Below are 22,147 nucleotides of genomic sequence, written 5' to 3'. Positions count from 1 at the left end.
TTGTTCTCTTTTTTAGAGGACACTATTTCCCAGAGTTACAGGAAAAATAAAACTGGTATATAGAAAAGGCAATATTGAATAGGGAAAAGGGGACTACATTGCATCTTATATCTATATATTTTTTAAAAAGTGTGAAAAAGTACAAGTTAAAAAGCTACTATGAAATCTATTACATTAGATTTCTCAACATCTAGTTGATAAAAAGGTAAAAAGAAAAACAGAGAAGAAACATAGAAAAAAGAAAAAGAAAGTTGTACCTGAAAAATACACAAGCCCTGAGGCAGCACCTAGAGCTCAATATACTATTTTCCCCTGGTTTGCAGATTTTACAATTTTGTAGGGAGCATAGGGTTGTCATCCTCTTGTTCTTCCAGCTTGTTTTCTGGGGGAGGAACTGGCCACACTTTTTTTTTAGGCCACCCTACTTGGGTGGATTTGTCCTGCCCCCTATCAGTGTGATGGGCTCCATGGAAACTGGATTTTTGGGCTTTTGTTTTCTGGCAGCTTTCCAGGCTTTTCTGAGGGTCAGAGCAAAGGAAAATGTCTGCAAGCAGACCTCTGCCCCAGGGCAGAGAAATTACAGAATTACAGTCTGTTCTTTACTGAACCCTCCAGAATACACACCCTCCATTTCTGTGGAGCTGATGAAAACCACAGCCTCCCATGGGCAGTTCACACCCTTAGCAACCCTCTCAGCAGTCAACTCGGGCTTCTGCTTGTCTCTGACCTTTGTGTTTCTAAAACCATGAGCAGTCCCAGGTCCGGGTCCGTCCATGCCAGTGGCTGGTCCTCAGTCAGCCCGCATGCCCCCTCAGCTTCTGGATCTTGTTTGAGCACTGTTTTCAGGTCCTTCCTGGTGGGCTGCTACTGCTCAGAGTGCTATCACCATCCCTGGCACAGGATGCTTTTGCTCTCTGGTGTAATACCACTTTCCAGAAGCCAGCTTATGGCGGCTCCCTCCTCCTTCTCTTTATCTTCCAATATCTACCCACAGAATCACTACACCATCCTTCATAGCTCATGACCAGTGGAGTTTTTCTTCTTGTAGAGATCCAGATATATATCTTCTTACATCTCAGGCTGATTTGGTGGGTGTCCAGAATAGTTTTGTAGGTATCCAGCTAAATTCAGGGGACAGTTGAAATGGAGTCCCTTACTTCTCCACCACCTTGCCCCCTCACAATGAAATCTTGCTATTTGCAATGACATGATGGAATTAGAGAGTATTATGGCAAGTGAAATAAGTCAGTCAGAGAAAGACAGATACCATATGATTTCACTCATATGTGGAATTTAAGAAACAAAACAAATGAGCAAAATGGAAAAAAGAGAGAGAGAGAGAAACCAAGAAATGGACTCTTAACTTCATAGAACACACTGATGTTTACCAGAAGGGATGTGGTGGGGGGATAGAAGAAATAAATGATGGGGATTAAGAGGGGGACACGTGATAATCACCATTTGTTGTGTGGAGTGTTGAGTCCCCATATTGTACACATAAAATGAATATTACACTGTCAGTTAACTAACTAGAACTTAAATAAAAACTTTAAAAATAAAAAATGAAAGATAATAAATACATAAATGAAGCTCATTTGCTTAAAAATTATTATTTCATTTTCTTTTCTTTCCTTGTAGTCACCACCACCTCATGGAACCAAGCAATGGTACCGGAATTTCAGACTTTCTTCTTCTGGGATTATCAGAGGAACCAGAACTGCAGCCCCTCATATTTGGGCTTTTCCTCTCTATGTACCTGATCACTGTGTGTGGAAACCTGCTCATCATTCTGGCTGTCACCGCAGACTCCCATCTCCACACCCCCATGTACTTCTTCCTTGCGAATCTGTCTTTTGTAGACATCTGTTTCACCTCCACCACTGTCCCCAAGATGCTGCAGAACATTCAGAATAACAGCAAAGTCATAACATATGCAGGCTGCATCACACAGATATACTTTGTCCTACTCTTTGCAGGCTGGGATGATTTTCTCCTGACTGTGATGGCTTATGACCGCTTCGTGGCCATCTGTCACCCTCTGCACTACACAGTCATCATGAACCCCCGGCTCTGTGGACTGCTGGTTCTGGTGTCCTGGATCATCAGTGCTCAGAATTCCTTGTTACAGAGCTTAATGACATTGCGTCTGTCCTTCTGTACAGGCATGGAAATCCCCCATTTTTTCTGTGAACTCAGTAAGGTAGTTGGGCAAGCCTGTCCTGACAAGTTTCTTAATGACATGGTGATGTATTTTGCAACTGTGCTGCTGGGTGTTGCTCCCCTGCCTGGGATCCTTTACTCTTATTCTAAGATCGTTTCCTCCATATGTCAAATATCATCAATTCAAGGCAAGTATAAAGCATTTTCCACCTGTGCATCTCACCTTTCAGTTGTCTCCTTATTTTATTGTACAGGCTTAGGAGTATACCTTAGCTCTGCTTCTCCCCAGAGCTCCCATTCAAGTGCAGTGGCCTCGGTGATGTACACGGTGGTCACACCCATGCTCAACCCCTTCATCTACAGCCTGAGGAACAGAGACATAAAGAGCGCTCTGAAAAGAATTGTTGGGGTTCCAGTGATTTAAGGGTCAATGCCCCTGGGGTTGAAGAAGTGCCCATGATTGCAAGGTTCACAGTCTCAGAGTCAGGAACTGACATTCTTTGATCAGACTGTGGAAGTAGAATCTGCTCCTTCCATTTAATTCCTGCAATTTCCATTCATTTGAATTCAACTTTTCCACACATTTAAGTAACTCATTTTATTAAACTTCTGCTCTATCTGATATATAGACAGATTCCCCTTTATCCATCTTCATATATTCCTAATGGTTTCCCAAACCTTGGGTCACAAATGTCTGGAAGTTTCTTACAAGGGGCAAGTTGGATTTCTTCAAACTAATTTCATTTCAAATGACTTATACAATGCCAAGTAAGTTGTCCCTTAATTTCCCAAAAGAACAGTCATAAGTTAAGGGAAATTGGAAGGGGAGGGGAACCATGAGAGACTATGGACTCTGAAAAACAATCTGAGGGTTTTGAAGGGGCGGGGGGTGGGAGGTTGGGGGAGCTGGGTGGTGGGTATTAAGGAGGGCACATATTGCATGGAGCATTGGGTGTGTGCAAAAACAATGAATTCTGTTATGCTGAAAAAAATTTTTTTAAATAAATAAATAAAATAAGCCACCAAAAAAAAAAAGGAAGAAGAAGTTATAAGTTGTATTCTCCATATGGAAAACACTACTTTAGCCAGTAAGACTTTCACATAACTTTATTATAGAGGAGAATACCAAACCCCAGATTTCACCTAGAGTCTGTCACTCTTCACATTACTACCTTTATCACCTTCCTGATAATGTGGACTCTCTAACACTGTTCCTTTTATGTCTCATGTTACTGACAGTGTGGCTCAGGCTAGGAAAGCCCAGACATTCCCCTGCACCCATGCCCTTGTGAATACTCCTGCAGATGCGTCTCTGACCTAGGCTTCTGCTGTGGCTGCACCTGCCCTTGTGTTCTCATTGTGATTGCAAGACACACCTCAACAACACCCATCAAAGAACTCTAAAAACCCAAGTTTCATTCCTCACAGGTCCTGGAGGACACATAGGATGCCCAAAAGCCACTCCGGAAAGTCTTAGAGGTGGAGAGAGACATTGAGAGGGAGAAAGAGGGAGCATCACTGAAGGATTTGTCTTTGTTAGGGTCCATCGCTAGAGTATTTAGGGGTTTGTGAGTTCATGCTTTATTGGGGAATCTCATATGATTAGAATTTGGGTGCTGGAGGGGAAAAGCAGAGTCCCTCATGTGTCAGTGTCAAGGTTACCCAGGGCTTTATGAAGAGGTACTTCACAGCTGGGGGCACTCTGAGGGCTTATCTGGTAATAGTGTCCCACAATTGACAAAATGTTTACTCAACATGGTTGTCATTGAATCGCATGTCTCAGAAATAAAAAACTTAATTTCAGGCACTTTACAAACATGCTCCTGGGTTCGTTCTCTCTCTCTCTCGCTCTCGCTCTCACTCTCTCGCTCTCCCTCAGTTTTAGTGGTAGAATTTACTGATTCTTCAGTTGCATATAACACCTTGCTCATCCCATCACGTGCCCTCCTTAATGCCCATCACCCAGTTACTCCATCCCCCCACCCACCAGCCCTCCAGCAACCCTCAGTTTGTTTCCTAGAGTTCAGCATCGCTATGGTTTGCCTCCCTCTCAATTTTCATCTGATTTTATATTTACTGTGATTCAAATCAGTATCCAGAATTCCTACCACAGACATTGGCAAACACTGTTTAGCAAGAATATCTCTCCTAGTGCAGTCTACATGGAAAGACAAATTTGGATAAATAGATTGACTTTATAAGTTCTTAGTGTCAGGATGACCATAAGTATGATGAAGCAAAATTTCAAAACACTCATTTTGTTACAACACAAAATATTTCTTTCATTTTTTTTTACATCACAGTTCATGCTGTGCTTCTATTTATTGAAGCATGGAAGACCGATGTCCACAACTGAAGAGGTTTATTCATTGAGGTGAAGGGTTGGTTAAAGTCTTCTATGTTTTATAATCCAGTATCTTCCTATTTCTACTTGAAAACATCCAATGTTACCTGCTAATATGACTCTCTCTATTGTTACACAAAATAACCCCCTTTTCCTAATTTTGTCACAAATGCTAACGGATGGCAAATGAACAGTATCAACATCACCCATTTTGTACCTCTTCCTGGTCAAAAATCTCTTCCACCTGCATGATCAGAGGACACTCAATGGGAGAACTGGATGGCCTGCCAGTCACCAGTTCTTAGTCACCAGTTCTTCTGCAGAAATGTGCATGTCCTTCAAACTCTCCCAGTGACCTAGAAGGAAGCCCACATATAGTCACCTGCTCATAAAGTCATCAGAAATAAACTTGAATAACAGAAATATCATGACTGGGTCCCCTCATCTGTCAAATTAGGTGCCACAAATAAAAGCAACATGTGTTCTAACTGACTCATGTCTCTTTGCTTAGATCACTGTGTCAGTCATCTCTTGCTGTATAACAGGCTATCCTTGTCAAATGGGATATCATATATGGGTGTGGGTTGGCCAAAGGCAATGGTCAAGAAAGAATTATTGAGACAGTTTTGCTGCAAAGAGATGTTTTAATTATAGTATGGGGAAAGACCCGGGGACAGGAAAAGCTGCACTGGGATTGTGAAAAGTGACTGATTCTATACTTTGAGTTTGTGGAAGGAGGCAGGGGGTAGAGATAATGTAAGTTTCTAAGGAATTTCTGTATGCTGAATGTGAGGTTTATAAGACCTTAGAGGTCTGGTTATTGTCAATATAAGATTGCTGTTAGTCTTTAATGAAACAACATTAAGTCAGCCATGAGTTCCTGGCGTGGCGTCACTCTGTAAATGTCTGAGGAATTCATCAGGGGCTGCAGATTGTTAGGAGACTGACTTTTACTTATATTTCTCTTTGCCTTTCTTCTCCTCATCAATAATACCTTTACAATCAAATGGCATTATATTCTGGGAAGCATTTCTGATCTCTGCTGTGTTCCTCATATGTCTATGGTCAGGAGTGAATCCCTAAATTTTGTATCTAAGTTTCATCAATGGTGTTGTATTTGGCAGTAATGCTCTTCTGTCTCAGCCAATTTATGGCCTTACTACTTCATTTTTTAATTAAATATTTTATTTATTTTCAGCGTAACAGTATTCATTGTTTTTTCACCACACCCAGTGCTCCATGCAATCTGTGCCCTCCCTAATACCCACCACCTGGTTCCCCCACCCTCCCACCCCGCCCCTTCAAAACCCTCAGGTTGTTTTTCAGAGTCCATAGTCTCTCATGGTTCACCTCCCCTTCCAATTTCCCTCAACTCCCTTCTCCTCTCCATCTACCCTTGTCCTCTATATTATTTGTTATGCTCCACAAATAAGTGAAACCATATGATACTTGACTCTCTCTGTTTGACTTATTTCACTCAGCATAATCTCTTCCAGTCCTGTCCATGTTGCTACAAAAGTTGGGTATTCGTCCTTTCTGATGGAGGCATAATACTCCATAGTGTATATGGACCACATCTTCCTTATCCATTCATCCGTCGAAGGGCATCTTGGTTCTTTCCACAGTTTGGCGACCGTGGCCATTGCTGCTATAAACATTGGGGTACAGATGGCCCTTCTTTTCACTCCATCTGTATCTTTGGGGTAAATACCCAGCAGTGCAATTGCAGGGTCATAGGGAAGCTCTATTTTTAATTTCCTGAGGAATCTCCACACTGTTCTCCAAAGTGGCTGCACCAGTTTGCATTCCCACCAACAGTGGAAGAGGGTTCCCCTCTATCCACATCCTCTCCAACACACGTTGTTTCCTGTCTTGCTAATTTTGGCCATTCTAACTGGTGTCAGGTGGTATCTCAATGTGGTTTTTTTTTTTTGGCTTTTTTTTTTAATTTTTTATTTATTTTCAGCGTAACAGTATTCATTGTTTTTTCACCACACCCAGTGCTCCATGCAATCTGTGCCCTCCCTAATACCCACCACCTGGTTCCCCCACCCTCCCACCCCGCCCCTTCAAAACCCTCAGGTTGTTTTTCAGAGTCCACAGTCTCTCATGGTCCACCTCCCCTTCCAATTTCCCTCAACTCCCTTCTCCTCTCCATCTACCCTTGTCCTCTATATTATTTGTTATGCTCCACCAATAAGGGAAACCATATGATACTTGACTTTCTCTGTTTGACTTATTTCACTCAGCATAATCTCTTCCAGTCCTGTCCATGTTGCTACAAAAGTTGGGTATTCGTCCTTTCTGATGGAGGCATAATACTCCATAGTGTATATGGACCACATCTTCCATATCCATTCATCCGTTGAAGGGCATCTTGGTTCTTTCCACAGTTTGGCGACCGTGGCCATTGCTGCTATAAACATTGGGGTACAGATGGCCCTTCTTTTCACTACATCTGTATCTTTGGGGTAAATACCCAGCAGTGCAATTGCAGGGTCATAGGGAAGATCTATTTTTAATTTCCTGAGGAATCTCCACACTGTTCTCCAAAGTGGCTGCACCAGTTTGCATTCCCACCAACAGTGGAAGAGGGTTCCCCTTTCTCCACATCCTCTCCAACACACGTTGTTTCCTGTCTTGCTAATTTTGGCCATTCTAACTGGTGTAAGGTGGTATCACAATGTGGTTTTGATTTGAATCTCCCTGATGGCTAGTGATGATGAACATTTTTTCATGTGTCTGGTAGCCATTTGTATGTCTTCCTTGGAGAAGTGTCTGTTCATATCTTCTGCCCATTTTTTAATATGATTATCTGTTTTGTGTGTGTTGAGTTTGAGGAGTTCTTTATAGATCCTGGATATCAACATTTTATCTGTACTGTCATTTGCAAATATCTTCTCCCATTCCGTGGGTTGCCTCTTTGTTTTGATGACTGTTTCTTTTGCTATGCAGAAGCTTTTGATCTTGATGAAGTCCCAGAAGTTCATCTTTGCCTTTGTTTCCTTCGCCTTTGGAGACATATCTTGAAAGAAGTTGCTGTGGCTGATATCAAAGAGGTTACTCCCTATGTTCTCCTCGAGGATTCTGATGGATTCCTGTCTCACGTTGAGGTCTTTTATCCATTTCGAGTTTATCTTTGTGTACGGTGTAAGAGAATGGTCAAGTTTCATTCTTCAACATATAGCTGTCCAGTTTTCCCAGCACCATTTATTGAAGAGACTGTCTTTTTTCCACTGGATATTTTTTCCTGTTTTGTCAAAGATTATTTGACCATAGAGTTGAGGGTCCATATCTGGGCTCTCTACTCTGTTCCACTGGTCCATGTGTCTGTTTTTATGCCAGTACCATGCTGTCTTGGTGATCACAGCTTTGTAGTAAAGCTTGAAATCAGGTAACGTGATGCCACCAGTTTTATTTTTGTTTTTCAACACTTCCTTAGCAATTCGGGGTCTCTTCTGATTCCATACAAATTGTAGTATTATTTGCTCCAGCTCTTTGAAAAATACTGGTGGAATTTTGATCGGAAGGGCATTAAAAGTATAGATTGCTCTGGGCAGTATAGACATTTTAACGATGTTTATTCTTCCGATCCAAGAGCATGGAATGGTCTTCCATCTTTTTGTGTCTTCTTCAATTTCTTTTAGGAGTGCTCTGTAGTTCCTCGAGTACAGATCTTTAACCTCTTTGGTTAGGTTTATTCCGAGGTATCTTATGGTTTTTGGTGCTATAGTAAATGGAATCGATTCTCTAATTTGCCTTTCTGTATTTTCATTGTTAGTGTATAAGAAAGCCACTGATTTCTGGACATTGACTTTGTATCCTGCTACATTACTGAATTGCTGTATGAGTTCTAGTAGTTTGGAGGTGCAGTCTTTTGGGTTTTCCATATAAAGAAACATGTCATCTGCGAAGAGAGAGAGTTTGACTTCTTCCTTGCCAATCTGGATACCTTTTATTTCTCTTTGTTGTCTGATTGCTGTTGCTAGGACTTCTAATACTATGTTGAACAAGAGTGGTGAGAGTGGGCATCCTTGTCGTGTTCCTGATCTCAACGGGAAGGCTGCAAGCTTTTTCCCATTGAGGATGATATTTGCTGTGGGTCTTTCATAGATAGATTTGATGAAGTTCAGGAATGTTCCCTCTATCCCTATACTTTGAAGTGTTTTAATCAGGAACGGATGCTGGATTTTGTCAAAAGCTTTTTCTGCATCAATGGAGAGGATCATGTGGTTCTTCTCTCTTCTCTTATTGATTTGTTCTATCACATTGATTGATTTGCGAATGATGAACCATCCTTGTAACCCAGGGATGAATCCCACCTGGTCATGGTGGATAATCTTTTTAATGTGCTGTTGGATCCTGTTTGCTAGGATCTTGTTGAGAATCTTAGCATCCATATTCATCAGTGATATCGGTCTGAAATTCTCCTTTTTGGTAGGGTCTTTGCCTGGTTTGGGGATCAGGGTAATGCTGGCTTCATAAAAAGAGTCTGGAAGTTTTCCTTCTGCTTCAATTTTTTGAAACAGCTTCAGGAGAATAGGTATTATTTCTTCTTTGAAAGTTTGATAGAATTCCCCAGGGAATCCGTCAGGTCCTGGGCTCTTGTTTTTTGGGAAGTTTTTGATCACTGCTTCAATCTCGTTACTAGATATCGGTCTATTCAGGTTGTCAATTTCTTCCTGGTTCAAATTTGGGTGTTCATAGTTTTCCAGGAATGCATCCATTTCATGTAGGTTGCTTAGCTTATTGGCATATAACTGTTGATAATAGCTTCTGATGATTGTTTCTACTTCCTTGGTGTTAGTTGTGATCTCTCCCTTTTCATTCAAAATTTTATTAATTTGGGCATTCTCTCTTTTCTTTTGGATTAGTGTGGCCAATGGTTTATCGATCTTATTGATTCTTTCAAAAAACCAGCTTCTAGTTTCGTTGATACATTCTACTGTATCTCTGGTTTCTACCTCGTTGATCTCTGCTCTAATCTTGATTATTTCCCTTCTTATGTGTGGAGTTGGTTTGATTTGTTGTTGATTCTCCAGTTCTTTAAGGTGTAGAGACAGCTGGTGTATTCTGGATTTTTCAATTTTTTGAGGGAGGCTTGGATGAATTTCCCCCTTAGGACCGCCTTTGCTGTATCCCATAGGTTTTGGAGTGAAGTGTCTTCGTTCTCATTGGTTTCCATAAATTGTTTAAGTTCTTCTTTGATCTCCTGGTTGATCCAAGCATTCTTTTTTTTTTTTTTTTTTTTTTTTTTTTTTTGTCATCTTCATGTAAATCTTACTTTTTATTTATTTATTTTTTTTTAATTTTTTTATTTTAATAAACATATAATGTATTTTTATCCCCAGGGGTACAGGTCTGTGAATCGTCTGGTTTACACATTTCACAGCACTCATCATAGCACATACCCTCCCCAATGTCCATTTCCCCACCACCCTCTCCCATCCCCCTTCCCCCCGCAACCCTCAGTCTGTTTCTTGAGATTGAGTCTTTTATGGTTTGTCTCCCTCCCAATCCCATCTTTTCATTTTTTCTTTTCCTACCTCCCCCCAAACCCCCCCACCTTGCATCTCCACTTCCTCATATCAAAGAGATCATATGATAGTTGTCTTTCTCCGATTGACTTATTTCGCTAAGCATGATACCCTCTAGTTCCATCCACGTCGTCGCAAATGGCAAGATTTCATGTCTTTTGATGGCTGCATAGTATTCCATTGTGTATATATACCACATCTTCTTTATCCATTCATCTGTTGATGGACATCTAGGCGCTTTCCACAGTTTGGCTATTGTGGACATTGCTGCTATAAACATTCGGGTGCACGTGCCCCTTCGGAGCACCACGTTTGTATCTTTAGGATATATACCCAGGAGTGCAATTGCTGGGTCGTAGGGTAGCTCTATTTTCAGTTTTTTGAGGAACCTCCACACTGTTTTCCAGAGTGGTTGCACCAGCTTGCATTCCCACCAACAGTGTAGGAGGGTTCCCCTCTCTCCGCATCCTCGCCAGCATCTGTCATTTCTTGACTTGTTAATTTTAGCCATTCTGACTGGTGTGAGGTGGTATCTCATTGTGGTTTTGATTTGTATTTCCCTGATGCCGAGTGATGTGGAGCATTTTTTCATGTGTCTGTTGGCCATCTGGATGTCTTCCTTGCAGAAATGTCTGTTCATGTCCTCTGCCCATTTCTTGACTGGATTATTTGTTCTTTGGGTATTGAGTTTGATAAGCTCTTTATAGATTTTGGATACGAGCCCTTTATCTGATATGTCGTTTGCAAATATCTTCTCCCATTCTGTCAGTTGTCTTTTGGTTTTGTTAACTGTTTCCTTTGCTGTGCAAAAGCTTTTGATCTTGATGAAATCCCAATAGTTCATTTTTGCCCTTGCTTCTGTTGCCTTTGGCGATGTTCCTAGGAAGAAGTTGCTGCGGTGGAGGTCAAAGAGGTTGCTGCCTGCATTGTCCTCAAGGATTTTGATAGATTCCTTTCGCACATTGAGGTCCTTCATCCACTTTGAGTCTATTTTCGTGTGTGGTGTAAGGAAATAGTCCAATTTCATTTTTCTGCATGTGGCTGTCCAATTTTCCCAGCACCATTTGTTGAAGAGGCTGTCTTTTTTCCATTGGATATTCTTTCCTGCTTTGTCGAAGATTAGTTGACCATAGAGTTGAGGGTCTATTTCTGGGCTCTCTATTCTGTTCCATTGGTCTATATGTCTGTTTTTGTGCCAGTACCATACTGTCTTGATGATGACAGCTTTGTAATAGAGCTTGAAGTCTGGAATTGTGATACCACCGACTTTGGCTTTCTTTTTCAATATTCCTTTGGCTATTCGAGGTCTTTTCTGGTTCCATATAAATTTTAGGATTATTTGTTCTATTTCTTTAAAAAAAATGGATGGGATTTTGATAGGGATTGCATTAAATGTGTAGATTGCTTTAGGTAAAATAGACATTTTCACAATATTTGTTCTTCCAATCCATGAGCATGGAATATTTTTCCATTTCTTTGTGTCTTCCTCAATTTCTTTCATGAGTACTTTATAGTTTTCTGAGTATAGATTCTTTGCCTCTTTGGTTAGATTAATTCCTAGGTATCTTATGGTTTTGGGTACGATTGTAAATGGGACTGACTCCTCAATTTCTCTTTCTTCTGTCTTGTTGTTAGTGTAAAGAAATGCGACTGATTTCTGTGCATTGACTTTATATCCTGACACTTTACTGAATTCCTGTATAAGTTCTAGCAGTTTTGGAGTGGAGCCTTTTGGGTTTTCCACATATAGTATCATATCATCTGCAAAGAGTGATAGTTTGACTTCTTCTTTGCCGATTTGGATGCCTTTAATTTCTTTTTGTTGTCTGATTGCTGAGGCTAGGACTTCTAGTACTATGTTGAACAGCAGTGGTGATAACGGACATCCCTGCCGTGTTCCTGACCTTAGCGGAAAAGCTTTCAGTTTTTCTCCATTGAGAATGATATTTGCGGTGGGTTTTTCATAGATGGCTTTGATAATGTTGAGGTATGTGCCTTCTATCCCTACACTTTGAAGAGTTTTAATCAGGAAGGGATGCTGCACTTTGTCAAACGCTTTTTCAGCATCTATTGAGAGTATCATATGGTTCTTACTCTTTCTTTTATTAATGTATTGTATCACATTGATGGATTTGCGGATGTTGAACCAACCTTGCAGCCCTGGAATAAATCCCACTTGGTCGTGGTGAATAATCCTTTTAATGTACTGTTGGATCCTATTGGCCAGTATTTTGGTGAGAATTTTCGCATCTGTGTTCATCAAGGATATTGGTCTGTAATTCTCTTTTTTGGTGGGATCCTTGTCTGGTTTTGGGATCAAGGTGATGCTGGCCTCATAGAATGAGTTTGGAAGTTTTCCTTCCATTTCTATTTTTTGGAACAGTTTCAGGAGAATAGGAATTAATTCTTCTTTAAATGTTTGGTAGAATTCCCCTGGGAAGCCGTCTGGTCCTGGACTTTTGTTTGTTTGGAGATTTTTGATGACTGTTTCAATCTCCTTACTGGTTATGGGTCTGTTCAGGTTATCTATTTCTTCCTGGTTCAGTTGTGGTAGTTTATACATCTCTAGAAATGTATCCATTTCTTCCAGGTTGTCAAATTTGTTGCCATAGAGTTGCTCGTAGTATGTTCTTATAATTGTTTGTATTTCTTTGGTGTTGGTTGTGATCTCTCCTCTTTCATTCATGATTTTATTTATTTGCGTCCTTTCTCTTTTCTTTTTGATAAGTCTGGCCAGGGGCTTATCAATCTTATTAATTCTTTCAAAGAACCAGCTCCTAGTTTTGTTGATTTGTTCTATTATTTTTTTAGTTTCTATTTCATTGATTTCTGCTCTGATCTTTATAATTTCTCTTCTCCTGCTGGGTTTAGGCTTTCTTTGTTGTTCTCTCTCCAGCTCCTTTAGGTGTAGGGTTAGGTTGTGTATTTGAGACCTTTCTTGTTTCTTGAGAAAGGCTTGCACTGCTATATATTTTCCTCTCAGGACTGCCTTTGTTGTGTCCCACAGATTTTGAACTGTTGTGTTTTCATTATCATTTGTTTCCATGAATTTTTTCAATTCTTCTTTAATTTCCTGGTTGACCCATTCATTTTTTAGAAGGATGCTGTTTAGTCTCCATGTATTTGCGTTCTTTCCAAATTTCCTCTTGTGATTGAGTTCGAGCTTCAGAGCATTGTGGTCTGAAAATATGCAGGGAATGATCTCGATCTTTTGGTACCGATTGAGACCTGATTTATGACCCAGGATGTGGTCTATTCTGGAGAATGTTCCATGTGCACTAGAGAAGAATGTATATTCTGTTGCTTTGGGATGGAATGTTCTGAATATATCTGTGATGTCCATCTGGTCCAGTGTGTCATTTAAGGCCTTTATTTCCTTGTTGATCTTTTGCTTAGATGATCTGTCCATTTCAGTGAGGGGAGTGTTAAAGTCCCCTGCTATTATTGTATTACTGTCGATGTATTTCTTTGATTTTGTTATTAATTGGTTTATATAGTTGGCTGCTCCCATGTTAGGGGCATAGATGTTTAAGATTGTTAGATCTTCTTGTTGCACAGACCCTTTGAGTATGATATAGTGTCCTTCCTCATCTCTTATTATAGTCTTTGGCTTAAAATCTAATTGATCTGATATAAGGATTGCCACCCCAGCTTTCTTCTGATGTCCATTAGCATGGTACATTGTTTTCCACCCCCTCACTTTAAATCTGGAGGTGTCTTCGGGTCTAAAATGAGTTTCTTGGAGGCAGCATATGGATGGGTTTTGTTTTTTTATCCATTCTGATACCCTGTGTCTTTTGATTGGGGCATTGAGCCCATTAACATTCAGGGTAACTATTGAGAGATATGAATTTAGTGCCATTGTATTGCCTGTAAGATGATTGTTACTGTATATTGTTTCTGTTTCTTTCTGATCTACTACTTTTAGGGTCTCTCTTTGCTTAGAGGACCCCTTTCAATATTTCCTGTAGAGCTGGTTTGGTGTTTGCAAATTCTTTCAGCTTTTGTTTGTCCTGGAAGCTCTTTATCTCTCCTTCTATTTTCAATGATAGCCTAGCCGGATATAGTATTCTTGGCTGCATGTTTTTCTCGTTTAGTGCTCTGAATATGTCATGCCAGTTCTTTCTGGCCTGCCAGGTCTCTGTGGATAGGTCCGCTGCCAATCTAATGTTTTTACCCTTGTATGTTACAGACTTCTTTTCCCGGGCTGCTTTCAGGATTTTCTCTTTGTCGCTAAGACTTGTAAATTTTACTATCAGGTGACGAGGTGTGGACCTATTTTTATTGATTTTGAGGGGCGTTCTTAGCATCTCCTGGATTTTGATGTTTGTTCCCTTTGCCATATTAGGGAAATTCTCTCCAATAATTGTCTCCAATATACCTTCTGCTCCCCTCTCTCTTTCTTCTTCTTCTGGAATCCCAATTATTCTAATGTTGTGTCGTCTTATGGTGTCACTTATCTCTCGAATCCTCTCCTCGTGTTCCAGTAGTTGTTTGTCTCTCTTTTGCTCAGCTTCTTTATTCTCTGTCATTTGGTCTTCTATGTCACTAATTCTTTCTTCTGCCTCATTTATCCTGGCAGTGAGAGCTTCCATTTTTGATTGCACCTCATGAATAGCTTTTTTGATTTCAACTTGGTTAGATTTTAGTTCTTTTATTTCTCCAGAAAGGGCTTTTATCTCTCCGGAGAGGGTTTCTCTAATATCTTCTATGCCTTTTTCGAGCCCGGCTAGAACCTTGAGAATTGTCATTCTGAACTCTAGATCTGTCATGCTACCTATGTCTGTATTGATTAGGTCTCCAGCCTTCGGTACGGCCTCTTGTTCTTTTTTTTGAGGTGAGTTTTTCCGCCTTGTCATTTTGTCCAGGTAGGATTTGCTTTCTCCTGCTGTGGAATTCCGCTGTTCTTGGTGACTGAAGTTGGTTTTGGATGGTTTCTTGTTGATCTTCTGGGGGAGGGGCCTGTTGTAGTGATTCTCAAGTGTCTTTGCCGCAGGCGGAATTGCACCGCCCTTGCCAGGGGCCGGGCTAAGTAATCCGCTCGGGTTCGCTTTCGGGAGCTTTTGTTCCCTGAGCGCTTTCCGTAGAGTTCCGGAGGACGGGAATGAAGATGGCGGCCTCCCAATCTCTCGGCCCAGAGGAGCCGAGAGCTTGGGGTTCCGCTCCTCAGTGCGCTCTCAGAGCAAAGCGCCCAATAGCCCCGCCTCCCTGGCTTGCGGTCGCGCCTCGAGGAAAGCAGTCAATTGTTGGAGCTGGAGAAAAGCGCCGGGTCGCTTTTGTCTCCGTGGCCTCCGGCCGCGCTCCGAGCCCACCCAGCCTGCGACCGGCACAAGGTAACCCCGGGCTTAGAGCTCACTCCTCGGCTTTGTCGCTATAGCCGGCTTCCCCGCTCTAATACCTGCGAGCTCTGCGGCACTCAGACACCCCCAGTCCTTCTGTGACCCCGCGGGTCCTGGGGTTATGCTGACCCCGCCTGGGTTTCCCCCCAGTTTAGCCTCTGGAGCGATGTCTCCCAGTGGAGCCGACTTTTAAAAGTCCCAATTTTGTGCTCCGTCGCTCCGCCGCTTGCCGGGTGCCGGCCCCTCCCCCCGGGGTCTATCTTCCCGTCGCTTTGGATTCACTTCTCCGCAGGTCCTACCTTTCAGAAAGTGATCGATTTTCTGTTTCTGGGATTGTTGCTCTTCTTCTCTTCGATTTCCCGTTGGATTTATAGGTGTTCACAATGGTTAGATAAGCTATCTAGCTGATCTCCTGCTACCCGATGTCGTCTCAGCCTGCTACTTCTCCGCCATCTTGACTCCTCCCCCCGATCCAAGCATTCTTAAGCAAGGTGGTCTTTAGCTTCCAGGTATTTGAGTTCCTTCTGAACTTTTCCTTGTGACTGAGCTCCAGTTTCAAAGCATTGTGATCTGAGAATATGCAGGGAATAATCTCAGTCTTTTGGTATCGGTTGAGCCCTGATTTGTGACCCAGTATGTGGTCTATTCTGGAGAAGGTTCCATGTGCACTTGAGAAGAATGAGTATTCTGTTGTTTTAGGGTGGAATGTTCTGTATATATCTATGAGTTCCATCTGGTCCAATGTGTCATTCAATGCTCTTATTTCTTTATTGATTTTCTGCTTCGATGATCTGTCTATTTCTGAGAGAGGCGTGTTAAGATCTCCTACTATTAATGTATTCATATCAATATGACTCTTTATCTTGATTAATAGTTTTCTTATGTAATTGGTTGCTCCCATATTGGGGGCATAGATATTTACAATTGTTAGATCATCTTGGTGGATAGTCCCTTTAAGAATGATGTAGTGTCCTTCTGTATCTCTGACTACCGTCTTTAGTTTAAAATGTAATTTATCTGATATGAGAATCGCTACCCCGGCCTTCTTTTGAGGCCCATTGGCATGAAAGATGCTTCTCCATCCCTTCACTTTCAGTCTGGGTGTATCTTTAGGTTCAAAATGGGTCTCTTGTAGACACCATATGGATGGGTCCTGTCATTTTATCCAGTCTGCAACCCTGTGTCGTTTTATGGGTGCATTTAGGCCATTCACATTGAGAGTGATTATTGAGAGATACGTTTTTATTGACTGTGTTATCTTGGAAGTCTTTCTTTCTGTCGATTGTCTCTATATTTCTGTTCAATGCTATTCTTAGGATTTTTCCTCTTTTATAGAACCCCCCTTAATATTTCCTGCAGTGTCGGCTTGGTGGTTGCATAGTCTTTTAAGCCTTGCCGGTCTTGGAAACTCTTTATCTCTCCATCCATTTTGAATGTCAGTCTTGCTGGATAAAGTATTCTTGGCTGCATGTTCTTCTCATTTACTGCCCTGAATATATCTTGCCAGCCCTTTCTGGCTTGCCAGGTCTCTGTGCACAGGTCTGACGTTATTCTGATGGGCTTTCCTCTGTATGTAAGGAGCCTCTTTGTCCTAGCATCTTTCAAGAGATTGTATCTACAATTATGATTCCTCAATTTTACTATGAGGTGCCTGGATGGTTTTTTTGAATTTATAATCTTGGGGGGGGGGGACCTTTCTACTTCTAGTACATAAACACTTGTTCCATTTGCAAGATTGGGAAAATTTTCATGAAGAACTTGTTCCACTATATCTTCTAGACTTCTTTCTTTCTCCTCCCCTTCAGGGATTCCAATAATTCTGACGTTGGAACGTTTCATGGCATCATTTATTTCCCTGACTCTATTTTCGTGGCTTCTAAGCTGTTTGTTCCAGGCTTCCTCCTGATCCTTTCTCTCTATCTGTTTGTCCTCCAGATCACTAATTCTATCTTCTGTCTCAGTTACCCTAGCTTTTAGAGAATTTAGATGAGATTGGAACTCATTGAGAGCATTGTGAACCTCATCCCTGGTGGCCTTCAGCTCTGCCCTAACATTATGAACATCCTCCCTGGTGGCTTTCAATTCTGCCATAATCAATTCCATTTGGTCATCCATGGCTTTCTCCAATCTAGCTATTGCCTGGATAATTGTTAGCCTGAATTCTCTTTCTGACATATTGTCTATGTTGATAGCCATTAGCTCTGTTGCAGAAGGCCCATCCTCTGTATTTTTCTTCTGCTGGGGATTCCTCCTCCTAGTCATTTTGGTGAGAGACGACTGGACAGATGTAGCTGGATGTATCGACCGTGGTGCAGTCAAGGTGCACCCTGGAACGCTTCTGAGCACTCAGGAATCCCCACCCAAACGAGAGAAAAAAGAAAAGAAAAAGAAAAAAGAGGGAGAGAGAGAGACAGGAAAAAAAGGGAAGATAAAAGAGAAGGTTCAGCCCAAATGGGCCCCAGGGTAAGATTTATGACATATACAAACAAAAACAGACAAACAAAAAGACTGATAAAAGTATATGACGAGAGAAAATATATATATATAAGCAAAAAAAGGAGGAGCCTTGTCAAGAAGAACCCCAAGTATAAGATTTATATACTATCAAGACAAACATAAATACACAGAGACACTGGCAGAAGAAAAAGATGGGAGCATGGTTATAGATTCTCGGTGTGGGCGAGGAAGGTTATTTTGATTCTTCCTGGATGTATCTTGATATCTTTGTTAAAGGACTCAACTTTCCTAAGAAAAAGGGGGATTAAAAATTGGTTCACCTATAGGGGTAGCATTGCTTGGAGAAAGGGGGTTACCTTGAAGTTTAACTCTATATTAATATTAGAAAATAAAAATAAAAAAGGAATAAACTGGACTAAACTAAATTAAAAATTTTTTTTAAAAATTAAGAAAATAGAAAAGCAAAAGAAAAACACATGTGTATGTATCAAAAAATTCAGGTTAGAAGTTTATCATGGAATTTGATGTACTGGACATCTCACTGTGATGGTAAATAGGTTAAAAAATTATCTATATATTAAAAAAATGAACCAGAATAGTGGGAAAGAATTAAAAATAAAAGTTGTATCTATGAAGTAGTGGTGGTTGTTCTCTTGTAGTCTTTTTTTTTTCTTTCCTGATTTGTTTTCTGGGGGAGGGGGCTGCCACGTGGGTTTTCAGTCAATGATGTTCCCTGAGTTAAGTCCTCCTGCCCCCCTCAAAGGGGTGGGCTCTGAGAAAAACAGTTTTTTCAGGTTTTTTTTCTCTGGAGGTTTTTATGTTTGTTCACTTCTTTTCCCTTGCCTTGACAGCTTTTGATGGTTTTTGGAGGTTTAGAGGAAAGAAAACTGCACCCCGACCTCCCTCTCAGAGAGAAGCCTCAGTCTGCTCCCCTGCAGGTGCTGCAGCCCCTGGGCCGCTGGCAGAGCAGGTTCTGAGTCGCGGTCCCTGGGGACGCAGGATCTCCTGCTTGTACGCAAAACCAAGGCAGCTGTGGCTGTCTGGGCAGCTCCAGACCGCCAGAGAGGTTCCAAGCAGCGATCGCACACTGAGATTTTCCCGCTGGCTGGGGCTAAGAGCGCCGGGCTTGCGCGCACCTCTCCCAGGGGAGGGTTTGGGGCGCAGCACCTCCAGCTCTATCGGCTCTATCGGCTCTATCGCCGCGTGGGTCCGAGAACACCAGGCTGGGCATTCGTGCACCTCTCTCAGGGGAGGTTGAGGCACGCGCACATCTCCAGTAAGGTGCGCGTTCTGCCATCTGGTGTGGCTCCCAGCCCCTCACGGGAGCGGGACTCCACCCGTTCTCGGGCGCACTGGCAGCTCAGGGACAAAGACCAGGTTTCTCCGCCGCACTCTCTGGCTCAGCGCCAGGGGAGGCTGTCCTGGGTCTGGGGACTTAAGCCCCTGTCCCTAGCCGCCCCGATTCCCACAATTTCCCCCCGCGATCCTTTGCACTTTTGAGTGCTTTCAACAAGACTCCAAGTTAATGCTGGTCCCCAGATGCAGGGCACTCTCGTATTGGGGTATTATTTTCCACTCGGTCACCTCTGGTGGCTCCCTCCCCCTTTTGTTTATCTTCCAATATCAGTCCGACGTTCCCACTCCACTTTACCTGCCCACTGGCGTCTTCTGGCCCCCGTAGAGATCCAAATGTGTATAATTCTGATCTCAGGCTGATTTCATGGGTGATCGGAGTTCTTTGGTAGGTAATCATCTCACTTTAGGGTACAGGTTGAAAAGGCGCCTCCTCCTACTTCCCCGCCATCTTGTTTCCCCCCCTAATTAATGTGAATTCTTTAAATGTAAATTGCCCTCATCCAAGGGAAACTACAAATGAATTGGAAAAACTAAATATATACTCAAATAATTTTATTGACTATGTCCATGAGTTTCCTCCTGCTGCTGTAAAATATCCCCACACTAGTTGCTTAAAACAAACACATATGTGCTCTTATAGCTCTGGAAGCAAAAGAAATTCTTTTCAGGCTAAGAAGTCTTATCAGGCTAATAGTACATGTCTGTAGGGTTGAGCTCTTTCTAGATGCTCATGGGAGAATCTGTTTTCTTTCCAATTCTAGTCTCAATTTTTGGCTGCCTGCATTCTTAGCTCATGGCTCTTCCTCCACTTTCAGAGCCAGAGAGGCAGCATTTTCAAAATCTCTCTGACACCAACTCTTTTGTCTCCTTCATCAACATTTGGAGGACCATTGTGATTACCTTAGTCCCACCTGGACAACCATAGCTAATCTTTTCATCTTAATGGAAACTGATTAGCAACCTTGTTCAATCTGCTACCTTAATCCTTCTTTGCTATAAAAAATAACACCTTAAATGTACTGGGGATAGTTCTATCTTGAATTTTTTGAGAAATCTCCATATTGTTTTCCAGAGTAGCTGCAGCAACTTGCACTCCTACCATTGAACCTAGAGGATTTCCCTTTCCTCACATCCTCACCAACACCTTACCAGCACCTCTTTTTTCATGGGCTGTTACTTTGAGCCACTTTGACAAGTGTGAGGTGGTAGCTGATTGTGGTTTTGATTTGTATTTCCCTGATGATGAAGGATATTGAACATCGTGTATCTGTTGGCCATTTGTGAGAGTGATATTTTGACTCATTCCTTGCTGGTCTTAATGCCTTTTATTTCCTTTTGTTATCTCATTGCTGAGGCTAGGACTATCTTGAACAACATTACTATCTTGAACAACAGTAATGATAGTGGACATCCCTGTCATGTTCCTGACCGTAGGGGAAAAACTCAGTTTTCCCCTATTGATATTAGCTGTGGGTGTACCCTACATGACCTTTTTGGGTTTGGAGGGGCTATTATGTTCAGTAAGCCACTGTATAGTACATCATTAGCTTTTGATGTAATGTTCAATGATTCATTAGTTAATGTATAACACCCAGTGTTCATCACAACACATGCCTACATTGCCTTTTTTATGTTGAGGTATATTCCTTCTATTCCTACTGTCTTGTGGGTTTTTATCAAGAATCGATGTTATATTTTGTCAAATGCTCTTTCTGCATCAATTAAGGGGATCGTATGGTTCATTTCTTTTATTAATCAATCATTTTGATAGATTTGCAGATTTTCAGCTATCTTTGCAACATAGGAATAAGTTCCAATTTTTCACGGTGAATAAATGTTTTAATGTACTGATGCATCTGAATAGCTAGTATCTTGAGAATTTTTACATCCATCTCAGGGATACTGGTATGTAATTCTCATCTTTACTGTGGACTTTGTCTGATTTTAGTATCATGGTAATGCTGACCTTATAAAATGAGTTTAGAAGTTTTTCTTCCATTTTTGTTTTTGGAACAGTTTCAGAAGGTAGGTATTAATTCTTTAAATGTTTGGTAGAATTCCCTGGAAACTATTCAGCCCTAGACTCTTGTTTGTTGGGATACTTTTGATTACTGATTCAATTTCATTGTTGCTTATGGGTCTACCCTACAACTCAGCAATCACACTACTAAGGATTTATCCAAAGGATACAAATACAGTGATTTGAAGGGGCACATGAAACTCAATATTTATTGCAGCAATTTCCACAGTAGTCAAGACATAGAAGAGCCCAAATGTCCATTAACTGATTAATGAATGAAGAAGATGTGGTACATATATACAGTGGAGCATTACTCAGCCATCAAAAGGATGAAATCTTGCCATTTGAGACAATGTGCTTGGAACTACAGTGTATTATGCTAAGTGAAATAAGTCAGTCAGAAAGAAACAAATACCATATGATTTCATTTGTATGCAAAATCTAAGAAACAAAACTGATGAACATAGGGGAAGGAAGGGAAAAATAAACTAAGATAAAAACAGAAGGAAGGCAAAACATAAGAGACTCAACTATAGAGGACTGAGGGTTGCTAGAGGGGATGAGGGTGAGGAGATGGGGTAACAGGGTGATGGCCATTAGGGAGGACATATCATGTAATGAGCACTGGGTGTTATACACAACTAATGAATCACTAAATACTGCCCCTCAAACTAATAATTCATTGTACGTTAACTAGCTTGAATTTAAATAAATAAAATAAATAAAAGTACCAGGGGTTAAGATGTGAACACATTTGGGAGATCTTATTCTGCCTACTACAAAGTCTTTTTCAAAAGTGCATTATTTTGGTCATTAATGAAAGCAATAAACAGAGTTTACAGATTCACTCCTGAAGAAGGAGTGAATACCTGGTTTCCTCAAAATTTCATGCTATGACAATATTTGGTGCAGAACTCTTAAATCTCCCTACACC

General features: G+C 41.3%; 2 protein-coding genes across 2 annotated transcripts in view; one reads left to right on the top strand and one right to left on the bottom strand.

The window, feature by feature from the left end:
• LOC308340084 (olfactory receptor-like protein OLF4) overlaps positions 1-22,147 on the bottom strand; it is a gene marked incomplete at both ends in the record, with an annotated part of 133,927 nt that overhangs the window by 60,954 nt on the left and 50,826 nt on the right. The gene's annotated exons all lie outside the window — the stretch shown is intronic.
• Positions 1,631-2,584, top strand: LOC308340169 (olfactory receptor 7A17-like; the record flags this gene model as incomplete). Its single annotated transcript, XM_080799350.1, has 1 exon — positions 1,631-2,584. The coding sequence occupies exon 1, from the start codon at positions 1,652-1,654 to the stop codon at positions 2,582-2,584; it is 933 nt and encodes a 310-aa protein (XP_080655476.1). The 5' UTR covers positions 1,631-1,651.

This window comes from Martes martes, assembly GCF_963455335.1.
Source record: "Martes martes genome assembly, chromosome: 1".
NCBI classification, from domain to species: Eukaryota; Metazoa; Chordata; class Mammalia; order Carnivora; family Mustelidae; genus Martes; species Martes martes.
The sequence above is the reverse complement of the archived record's forward strand: the minus strand, read 5'-3'. Positions and strand labels throughout refer to the sequence as shown.